The sequence below is a fragment of the Oncorhynchus nerka genome, linkage group LG3 (genome assembly GCF_034236695.1).
Source record: "Oncorhynchus nerka isolate Pitt River linkage group LG3, Oner_Uvic_2.0, whole genome shotgun sequence".
Taxonomy (NCBI): Eukaryota; Metazoa; Chordata; class Actinopteri; order Salmoniformes; family Salmonidae; genus Oncorhynchus; species Oncorhynchus nerka.
The window spans coordinates 18,048,427-18,060,513 of record NC_088398.1 but is presented as its reverse complement, the minus strand read 5'-3'; the positions used below and the strand labels follow the sequence as shown (position 1 = coordinate 18,060,513).

Sequence of the window (12,087 nt, the reverse complement as noted above, 5' to 3'; positions counted from 1 at the left end):
AACACACACCTCTCGCTCTCATCTGCAGCTTTCTCTGCTTCCTCCAGTTTCTGCAGAGCGGTGGCCAGTCTCTCCTGGGCCCTGTCCAACTCCTCCTCAACCAGCTGGATACGCCTGTTCAGAGAGGCCACCTCAGCCTCAGCCTGGATGGGGACAGAAGTTATTGAGAAGTAATGTACACCATAAGCACACCACCTCAACCTTTGATATAGAGAAGGATTACAGAGTGAAGTAGCCTACAATCCCACAACACGGGTAGAGTGAGAGTTACTATGACATAACAACCAGCAGTTATACTCACACACACAGGCCTGTTAAAGGACACACCTCTCCCTCAGCCTGTATGCATGGGTGAGAGAGAAGCAGCACTCTCCACTGAACTGGAACAGAGCTGGGAAAGTGGGAGTGTGCTCTCAGAGTCTTTGTAATGGACACCAACCCATCACATTTCATCACCATAAGAGTTGGATACACTAATGCACACAGCAAATCTCTCCTTAATTGATGTGGCCACGAATCGCACTAATTGGACACACCAGCCTAGATGACTGTGCTGCCTACCCTGGGTGGGTCGGGTATGGAAAAGCAAGGAAGATAGAGAATGCACTGAGACGGATGAGGGGAAGGTTAAAGCACTTAGTGAATAAATGTTTTAGTGCCTTGTAGAGAGTAGCCTGGCTGTTCTCTCTCCATGCCTTGGAGCAGAGGAATAATGCAGTGTCAGAGAAAGCGGAAGACAACGAGCAGTGAGAGAAGGATAGGAGGCGTATTAAGCCGTAGATAGCCACAACCAGATGAACAGATCAGAAGATGGACCAGAGGGGGCCAACACTGACACAGCTCAGTATATACTGCAAAGCACATTGAGGATTAGGACTGTCTTACTTGTAATACCTCCATGGTCAGTTGCTAAATTGTATGATGCTGCCACTATGTTTTCAAATACTGCCCAGGAGACACTAGCATGATGGCCATATTGAGACACATAGAACACCAAACTAAAAACAGAAGGGGTGCATAAGCAATGACAGCACCTTTCAGATGTAGCTGTATACAGCAACACTTGATTAACTACCCCTACTACACACAAACACAACCTGCTGTGGCTGCATGAAAGAACGACTTCGGAGCACAGACAAACCCCGGTTGCCATGGAACTGGCATGCAAGTGTTTGACAGCCTTTACGAAGAATGGCCCTCTCACCAACGTAGGCCAGCGCCATAGAGATATGCAAATCGGCACCCCCGCAACAGCCCTGGCCCCTCCGGATCCCTTGCATCCTTGAAATATTCCTCGGCCACTAAATGAAAAGAGTGCTATTAGTTATCTACTTCCTGTCTGACCAAGCACATTCTGGAGGTGGTATTTTGCAGCCATGGTGGTGGATGTATGAATTAATATTAGAGGTCGACCGATTATGATTTTTCAATGCCGATACAGATTATTGGAGGACCAAAAAAGCTGATCCCGATATAGATTTGTAATAATGACAATTACAACAATCCTGAATGAATAATGAACACTTATTTTAAGTTGATACATAAAATCAATTTAGTCTCAAATAAATAATGAAACATGTTCAATTTGGTTTAAATAATGTAAAAGCAGTGTTGGAGAAGAAAGTAAAAGTGCAATATGTGCCATGTAAAAAAGCTTGGTGGTTCCTTTTAAGATGAGTCTTCAATATTCCCAGTTAAGAAGTTTTAGGTTGTAGTCATAGGACTATTTCTCTCCACACCGTTTGTATTTCATAGACCTTTGACTATTGGATGTTCTTATAGGCACTTCAGTATTGCCAGCCTAATCTCAGGAGTTGATAGGCTTGAAGTCATAAACAGCACTGTGCTTCAAGCATTGCTAAGAGCTGCTGGCAAACGCAGGAAAGTGCAGTTTGAATGAATGCTTACGAGCCTGCTGCTGCCTACCACCAGTCAGACTGCTCTATCAAATCATATACTTAATTATAATAAACAACAGAAATACAAGCCTTTGGTCATTAATATGGTCAAATCCAGAAACTATCATCAAAACAAAACGTTTATTCTTCCAGTGAAATATGGAGCCGTTCCGTATATTATCGAACGGGTGGCAACCATAAGTCTCAATATTGCTGTTACATTGCACGACCTTCAACGTCATGTCATAATTATGTAAAGTTCTGGAAAATTAATTACGGTCTTTGTTAGGAAGAAATGGACTTCACATAGTTCGCAACGAGCCAGGCGGCCCAAACTGCTGCATATACTCCGACTCTGCTTGCACTGAAAAGAGAAGTGCAAGAGAAGTGACATTTTTCTTAGTTAATATTGGCTGCTGACATTAATTTATTTTGATTACATATGCAGGTTTAAAAAATAGACTTGTGTATTGATTTTAAGAAAGGCATTGATGTAGTTGGTTAGGTACATTTGTGCAACGATTGTACTTATTTTGCGACTGATTTTGTTAAATCACCCGTTTGGCGAAGTAGGCTGTGATTCGATAAATTAATGAATGATATGTAATGCAGAACAAGCTAGTTAACCTAGTAATATCAACCATGTGTAGTTAACTAGTGACTATGAAGATTTTTTATATTTTTTATAAGATAAGTTTAATGCTAGCTAGCAACTTACCTTGGATCCTTGCAGCCACAAGGTCCTTTTTATGCCAAAACTCACATAACAGCTGATCAGCCTGCCACGCAGTCTCCTTGTGGATTGCAATGTAATCGGCATCCAAAAAGGCTGATTTCAGGTTATCATAACAAATCGGTCCTAATTAAATCGACCTCTAATTAATAAACCATTCTAGACTATTGGAATTGAGGAGCATGTGTATGCATCTTCAAATTCCTCTATGGAGAACACTGTAGCGCAGAAACACTTCAGCTCTAGACTTGAGAATGAGGCGTCTCTAGTTAGCTTGGTGGTGTTTAGTGTTTGTACACACCTTATGACCAAGATGCAACATGATCTGAGTCTTCAGAGGAGCTTATGTAATAGAGTAGTAGCATTTCTGAATACTGTAGACTTCCAGAAGGCTGAGTCAGACAGGTGGAATGATACAACGCCTTCAGACTAGGCCTGATTTATTCTGTGGGAAAAGGGCCAAATATTCATTGTCAGGTTGTCATCCACTTAGGTAACACACACAATTTTAGTTGTCAGTTGTCATTTCCTCTGACAAAAAAAGCCCCATCACAATCAGTTGGCAACCACACTTCCTGTGCACAATAGTAGAATGACTCCACGGGAGCCTTGCGTTCTGTCTCACCCGCTTCCAAAGCAGGCCTCTGTGCTAGAGTATAACTGTTAAAAACTGACTGTCCACTGTCCACTGTGTAGGCTATTTGTTGCAGTCAAATGCTATGGAATGGCCATATATATACAATTATTGTGTTGCATTGGTTTTGCTCCAAATAACAGTAGCACTTGTGTACCTCCTTGAAAAAGACACTGAGCTCATATCAGTGACAGCATTCATGTCTTGTAAGAGTTTTATCATGAGATGAAAGGAGAAAACCATATGGCTTTGTATCATCTGCGTTTGACCAAGTTACCCTCGAATTTAACCACAGAATTACACCATAGAATTACAACTGGGGCCTGGGCCAAAGTAGTGCGCCATAAAACCGCAATAAATGTTGCACTGTGTGGTAACCCAGGCGCTTACATCACTAGCTACTAGTGAGCTTAGAGGAATTTGGCAAGTTGTTGAGGGCCAAGCATTTGAAATTCTAGTGAGTGGGGAAATGCAGGGACAACTGAAATACAAACTATTCAAAGCATTTGACTAACTTTCATCTTGGAATTAGCATTGCACAAATAAAACACCAAATCAATGAAAGACGCAAAGACCTTTGGGTACAATTATTCTTAAGATAATTGGAAATGCAGGACGCCCATAGAGATGGATCGAGGACCCATCTTTGTATCTGTGCCATTATAGTGTCTGCAACAGCATAGGCTGCGCCATTGTTGGTTGTTTACCAACAAAAATGCACAACTATGGGACAAAACAGACTGGGTTGGCTTAGATTGTTGACAACATGTAAGCTATATTTGGTCTCCAATGATTTTTGAAAACAAATACATGTGCACAATGAGAACTTGTCTCAAATACATCGTTATAGATTTTTGGTTAGCTAGCTAATTTCAGACATATTAGCATTGACATGAACACCTCAAAACAAGACATGGTATCAAGAACATGAAACAAGCCACTTACGATTCCCCACATGGCAGTTTGTCATTCTTGTCAGCAATTTGGCCATCCAGAACAACAAGCTAACTTCTGCCCCAACGAGACGCACGTCGTTTGTAAAGTGGTCAGCTAAGTGCTTCGAGCATCAGGCCAGTAACTGAAAGGTTGCAGGATCGAATCCCTGAGCTGACGAGGTACAAGTCTGCAGTTCTGCCCCTGAACAAGGCAGTTAACCACTGTTCCCCGATATGCCATAATTGTAAATAAGAATTTGTTCTTAACTGACTTGTCTAGATAAATAAAGGTTCAATATGTTTAAACGTTTTTTTAAGTTTTTTTTTTTTTACATGTAATCTATTGAAACCATTATGTAACAGTATAGCTTCTGTCCCTCTCCTCGTCCCTACCTGGACTCGAATCCACATCCGTTACACTCAACCCCTTTTGACCTCCTTTTCCGCAGCAACCAGTGGTCCAGGTCACGGCACCAATGTAACAGTATAGCTTCTGTCCCGCTCCTCACCCTTAACTGGGCTCAAACCAGGGAACCTCTGCACACATTGACAACAGCCACCCTCGAAGCATCGTTACCCATCGCTCCACAAAAGCCACGTCCCTTGCAGAGCAAGGGGAACAACGACAAGGTATCTGAGCGAGTGACATCACCGATTTAAACTCTTAGCGCGCACCACACTAACTAGTTAGCCATTTCACATCGGTTACACATATCCATTTGAAAAAGTAGTCACTTTTCTTCTTGTGTTTAAAAACAATTGGAAAGCCAATATTGGTGGTTTACCGCCACCTGTAGTGCTGGAGTCCTGAACCAAATAGTGTCTCAGTCATTTATTGTGGCCTCTTGATGGCTGTTATATCTTCAATCCATTTACAAACCATCACACCCAATTTGAATACAATGTGCTGATCATTGGTTGATTGCTCCCAATCCACAGTATTCCCCACCCAATTGACTACTTTAAAATGACAATGGCCATGCTAAAACTGGTTATATCCATGACGTCTTCTCTCTATGAGGACGCCCAACACCAGGTAGCTGGGTATCTGATTTAGCACGAATTTGTCAAACCTTTTTCAGCTCCAATATGAGGCTATTGGACTGAGCCAGCGGAAGAAACCGACAATAGGTGCTAACCGTAGCCATCCAGCCAACTGACTAGGGTAGGGGGTTCAGTTCAAACTGTACTGGAAAGTTGCCATAGCGTAACAAATCAATGCATCTAAGACCTGTAACTTGCACCTGGATAAGTCAAAGCCTAACGTTGGCAGATGCCGGAATGTTATTGCAACGTTACCTGTTCCCTTGACCGCTTCTCCTCTTCAACCTGTCTTTGCAAAGTCTCAGCTCTTTCCTCGGCTTCATCCGCCTGTTGCTGCAAAACTTTAATTTTTCGCTTCACTGCCTCGATGCTATTGGCCATTTTCTTCAGTCGACTTAATTTGTTAGCTAACTTGCAAAGATTGAAAACGCGTTTCTAATAACTAGCTCGTGCAGGATGCTAACGTTAGTCGTTCCAGTTGGATTGGTTGCAAGCTGGCAAACGTCGTTCCCGATGCGATGTTTTCCCGAACAGACAAACCAACGCCCCGCCAACGAGTCCAAACTGGAAATTAGAACAGAGCTTCGTTTCTTTCAATCTAACGTTACTCAACACTGTTGTCAGCTTAGTCTAAATTAATTCTTACCGGCAGACAAATGTAATGTGCATAACAACGTCAAGTAGTTCGATTGATAACTATGCCGAATGAATCATAGACTAGCCTAAAATTGTAAATCAAAGTTTTCACCTCGATGTGTCAATGGACACAGTGAGACAGCGTCGTTAGCTAGCTAGCGGCTAAAGTAAATGCTATAGGTTCGAAAGGCAGTTCCAACAAGATGAATACAAGTAGGATTTTCCTTTTAAGCAAAATGTATGGGTGATGGTTCCAGTTGTCTATTGAAGATGAATAAGCAAATTGCTAAGAATTTGGAGGAAAGTTGTGCAAAACAAGACGGTTACTCTCTCCCTCCACTGCTCAGTTGCCTCGTTCTCTTCCTTATTTCAGCAGACAGCACGCTTCCGGTCTACTCCACCCTGTCAAAGGGGAACTGACGCCTTATATATTCCCGCCACCTGGATAATTTTGACTTTTAACCAAATGATAATTAATTAAAGTTCTCCAACGCAGAGACAATGAAACAGTAAACACAAATTGTCATATTTAGAGCTAGCTAGTAACTCAACCTGGTCTCAGAACATTTCGTATAATTATGTACGTAAATCAGAGACACTCTATTTAATATGAAATGTTAAATTCCATATGGTATGTATCAATTTATGGATGTTCTGTCACCCATTTCGCATGATATGTTATGAATTACAATTTGTATTATATGTTACGAATTAGCAACATGTAAAATATGTTACGAATTTGCAAAACGTACAATATGTTGTGAATTTTCAGAAAGTACAATATTGTAATGAAACAGCAAGGAGCAGGTCTCAAACCCTCGACCTTCGAGCCCGAGGTCCGGCGCGCTATTGACTGTGCCGCATGCTCTAAAGGATGCTCATGCAGCAGAGTCGATATCCGCGCTTATAAACCCAGGGTCGTTACACTACTCCCTCCTTTCAAAGAGCGCGTCCTCGCGCTTGCTTGCGACTCTACGTCTTACAGGAACGCGCTCACCAGCCAAGCACACGCACGGTCGTGGATGCAAGGTCCGACCACTTCTGACACCAGTGTAATGAAACAGGCAGGGAGCAGGTCTCGAACCCTCGACCTTCGAGTCCGAGGTCCGGCGCACTATCGACTGTGCCGCAAAAGCATGCTCGTGCGGCAGAGTCTATTTCATCGCTTATAAACCCAGGGTCGTTACACTATGTTATGAATTAGCAAAACATATGATATGTTACAAAGTCTAGCTAGGTGGCTAATGTTAGGTAGCTGGCTAACGTTAGCTAGGCTACTGGTTAGGGTTAAGTTTAGGGGTTAGTTTAAAGGGTAAAGGGTAGGGGAAGGATGAGCTAAAGGTGTTAATGTTAGGGGAAGGGTTAGCTAAAAGGGGTAAGGTTAGGGGAAGAGTTAGCTAAAATGCTAAGTAGTTTGAAAGTAGCTCAAAAGTAGTAAGTAGTTGAAAAGTTGCTAATTATCTAAAATTATAAAGTTGTCTGTGATGAGATTTGATCTCACAACCACCTTAATTTCGTTTTTGCCTTAAGCAACCATCTGTCTTATGTAAACATACCAAATGTAACATATCATACTAATTTGAGTGTCTTGGATTTACTTTAGTATGTTACGTCTAGTCTATGAGACCAGGCTATAACCACACACGGCATAGACATCAATTCAACATCTATCTATTGCACGTTGGTTGAACGTACTTTCATTGAAATGACATGGAAACAACGTTGATTCGACAAATGTGGCCAGTGGGTCATACGGTTCATCTGAAGCAATATCTTTACTCTTCAGGATTTACTTTTGTCACCATAGGTCTAGGTCCTGTCTGCAGTGTATTGTCATGGCCCAACTCTTCCAGGCACTTTTGGCTGGCTGCCCTCAGCTCATCTGTCCAAGCCGCATATGCCAGCTGGCCAGGCCATTATCTGGACTGGAAGGCAGTGAGTGGTTTTATTTAGCATAAAGAAGATGCATACTGCCGTGTAATGCTCTGGCTAATTGTGAAATGTGTTGGCTTGAGACCCCTGCTTTTAGCCCATGCTCAGGTGACACATCTTAAAGGATATAAATGTTGTAGGTTATGGTTTTAGTGTATGTAAAGATTCATTCCCTGGTATTCAATAGATGTGAGGTGGCTTAAATTGAGTATTACTACTCTTTTCGCCCCATACATCCAGAAATGTGCACCATGGTCCATGGGTGATGTTCATTGACATGAACAAATGTGAAGTTGAATGTGGACTTGAGAATGGCACTATATATTCCCATGATTACACATACTAGCCAGTATTTGGCTGAACCAGTACCTGGGTTTGAGGAGATTATATATCCTCTCGCCCAGGATCCTTAAATTCAAATTCAAAGTCCCATTAACAAGCGTTTCAAACGTTATGTCAAAATACAACTAGTTGGAGAGCAACTATCGTCATTTCTGCCGTTACGCACGGTATGTGCTTCCGAAAAAGGTCTGAATAAAAAGTATCTATTGTTTTTTACCAAGTTCGCGTGTGCCAAATCCATCTTCGGCACCTGCAATAAAATCACTCATTGCTAATGACGATAGTTGCTCTGCAAAACTCCATATTTTGGTGAGTACTGAACATATTTTGACATTATAAAGTTTGCGGAGCTAGTTAATGTGACTTTGAATTAAAGGATCCTAGGCGTCAGAGGACATCTTGTCATATTCATCATCTCATCAAGCCCAGGTACTGGTTACGTTTTTTGGGGGACATATGAATCACGAGTGGCGTTGCATTTTATTTTAAATGTAAGTTATGATTTAAATCAATGAAATAGTCAAATGATAATTGGATACTGGATGAGTTCTTCTGATCTGCCTTTGTAACTCTAAGCGGACAGTGCAATGTTAAAAAGACTGCAGTTGATCTCTTCCCTGTTTCTTATGTATCTTGTCATTTAATGAAGGGCCAGGAAACACTAGCAGCTCCATTAGAAGAGTAAGTAATGTGTGCCACCCACACATCTCCCAATACAATGTTCCAGGAAAGATTTTATCTCAACAAAGAGCAAGCCAATCGTTTAAAACGCGTCCCTAATCCTAAATAAAGGAGCAGTGGACACCCCACGACTCCACAGTGGATTACAGCAGTCTGGGAGTGTCAATGACATTTGAAACCGAGTAGTTTGAAGGTGTAACGTTATTAATCGTTCCCACTACACTCTCCCTAGTCACCGGGAACACAATGATGACAGGAGTAATAACAGCAGTGACATGGCGACACTATTAGCACTAATCCCCCATTGGGTGCAGAGCAGAGGGGAAGGGGTTCTTGTAGCCAGCTGGCTATGCAGAGTGACACCCTGTCTAAATCAATTTCACCCCCTCTTGGATGCCGAGAGGCTTTGCACTGAAATGCCACTGCAGGGGGTGGTGCTTGCCGGTTGGTGGGGGAGGAGGGGGAGCAGTATATATTTTATGGCTGACCCTGAATGGCCATTTTGCTTTGTGTTGTGTGGTTACAGAATGCCACACTTCAGGGTTTGTAATAGCCCCCACAGTACGTGTAGATCTCTCCACCTGGCTGAGAATGTCTCCTGCCTCACTAATGTCTTGTTGTGACTCTGTCCCTCGAAACTAACTAAAGATGTGAAGGGATATTCTGTCCTGGCAACTGAGACCATAAGTCATGACATTATGGCATTAGATTGTATGAGATGCCACACGAGCCAGGGCATAGATGTTGTGTTATCTTTATCCTCACTGAGGATTCTGGCTCCTCTCAAGGTCTCTTAGTGCTTTTCTTTTTCAGGGCCTATCTACTACATGGTATTTACTAGCAGGGAGGTTTGACAGCATTGTCTCTATGGGTGCATTCGTAAATTCACTCTGGAGTGCCCAAGAGTGCTCAGAGTGCGCTCTGGGTGTTCATAAATTCAGAGCGTTGTCAGATTGTCTGTTATCTCTGGCCAAAGAGTAGGGTTGATCTGAGCGTTCTGACCTCACAACGGCATTCAAGCACCCAAGCTAACTGGCCAAAGTTAGCTAGCTTGCTAGCTACTTCCAGACATAAATGAGAGAACACCTCACTCTGACCATTTTACTCGCACTAGCAGAACTGGTTTGGCTGTTATCAAGAGAGTTGCTGACTGTAACATGAGCTGCTGGCAACAATTTAATGAAGCTTTTTTGCCGATGTTTACTGACACCGGCCACATTGAACAGGTGTTGGGCGTTCGTAAATTCATCAGTTATTTTGAGTGAATTTACGATCGCGCCCCATGACAGTGTCTGTGTAGACATGGCCTTTACACACACCCGGCCCCCCCCCCCCTTTCCTCCACCCCCACCATTCTGACCTCTCCTGTTTTAAACCCCATGGTATTTTGGCATGGGAGAGCCTTCTCAGGGCTTTGCCATAAGAAGGCAAGCTATTAGTATGGCAGGTGGACGTGCTATATCAGGGGAGGGCTTCCCTGACAAAACCATTTCATCATTATCAAGGGACAGATAGGAAGAGAGGGATCTAAATAAGGTAGAGAAAGGGTGCGGGCCTGACCTGTGTGTGTGGAAACTAATATGATGGGAAGAGAGGCCTTGTTTGTATGTGTAGGTGTGAGAGGGCAGTTTGTGTGGTGTGCTGTTTGGTGTGCCAACGGAACTTACATCTGCAGCTTTCTTGTCTGCAACCTCCAGCTTCTCCTGGGCATCCTTCAAGGCCTCAGAATATTTGTCCAGCTCATCCTCAGTCCCCTTCAGCTTCTTCTGCATCTGGATCAACGCATCGTCATGCTGACGGAGGGAAAGAACAACAGAAAGAGAGGAGATGGAGAGAGAGTGAGGAGAGGAGAGGACAATAGAGGGAGGGAGAGATACAGTATGAGAGGATGGTTAAAGGGAAGAAACTCAGACAAGCCAAGATGTGTGAAGACCAGGCTATAGAGTGGAAAGAAACACACACAGTAAGTTGTGAGAAATAGAGGTCAACATCTCAAGGTTTCCGAAGACATATTTCTGTAGTACATTCATTCAAGTCATTGGAGAGATTAGAGCAAATAATCATGTTAGATGGCACATATTTCCAGCTTTGGTTCATTACTTAGTGAATAAAACTATTTTTGAATGTTATGTATAATGATTGGTCGCCTTTGATGAGCAATTGATCCCAAACATCCACAAGTATGAGTAGCCGAATGACTGTGTTGAGGGGTTACAGTGTCAATGCATTGTGGGTATTAATATCCCCAGGCTCTCAGCCTTCGTCCCTGAACTGCTGTGTATAACTATTGCTTGTACTTGTCGTTGTTCCCAACCCTACTATTGGATTCCAACTTGGGGACAGGAGGACAGCTGTCACTGTCAAGAAGAATACCCACACGCAAGGTCTTAATATAGTTTTATGGAGCTCTCTGGAACACGATGATCACTTTAGGATCCGGATATAATGTCTTCATTTGTCTTTTCATGTGACTATCTGTCAATTAAGTTTAGGCCTTTATAAAGGCTCCTGGCTGTCAAACTTGGATTTGTAATTTTGATATTTGTTTCTACGTTTCGGTAGAAATACCAAGATCATTTGTTTGCATTCTTCAAACAACTCAGACTTAAACTCCCTGAATGTTGATATCATTGAGTAAAAACAAAAAACATACTCATAGTTAATAAATATGGTATATTCCATTTTTTATGTTATTTATTGCTAATAACATTTAGTGTGAGCATAGGTTGCTTGCCTTCTCTAGGTAATGATTATTCAATTCAGCATTAACAGACCAATTTTGAATTTGAGCTCTATTGTAAGGCCTCAAGATTAACCTTCAGTTGACCTCCCCTAACTAAGGTATGGTTAGCATCTTAGCAATTGTTGGCCTACTTATGTTAGCAAAGTTAATCAACTGTGTGTGAGTTAGCATCACCTAATTAATTACTAACTAGAATTATACGGAGAATACTAGGCTAGGCTAAGCTAGGCTAGGTGTCCCCACCTGCTTGCTCTTATCCTCAGCTGCCTTTTTGTCAATCTCGGACTGGTCAGACGCTTCCAGAGCAGTCTCCTTATCCATCTTCAGCATCAGCATCTTCTTCTTGATGGCCTCCATATTGCCGGTGTTTGGTTAGGCTCACGAGGCAAAGAAATTAACTTGGATGTCTTTCTGGAGAAGGGTTCAAGGAGGATGAGTTGGAGCCCAGAAGGAGATAGGGAGAGAGATGGACGGACAGAGAAATGGGTGAAAAGAGAGAGGCCAAACTC

At 42.6% G+C, this 12,087-nt stretch overlaps 1 protein-coding gene across 9 annotated transcripts in view; it reads right to left on the bottom strand.

Moving 5' to 3' along the window:
• Positions 1 to 12,087, bottom strand: part of LOC115103228 (tropomyosin alpha-3 chain-like) — a 26,002-nt gene extending 13,915 nt beyond the window's left edge. For 3 of the 9 annotated variants that reach the window (XM_065009077.1, XM_029624073.2, XM_065009080.1), the window contains exons 1-3: positions 11,822 to 12,087; positions 10,503 to 10,628; positions 10 to 143 (exon numbers count right to left, since the gene is read on the bottom strand). In XM_065009077.1, the coding sequence (XP_064865149.1) occupies positions 10 to 143; positions 10,503 to 10,628; positions 11,822 to 11,935 (374 nt within the window). In that variant the 5' untranslated portion in view covers positions 11,936 to 12,087. Of the gene's footprint in view, positions 1 to 9; positions 144 to 5,499; positions 6,268 to 10,502; positions 10,629 to 11,821 lie in introns of those variants that run through there. The other 6 variants (XM_029624099.2, XM_029624108.2, XM_029624081.2 and 3 more) reach the window with 5 other exon arrangements.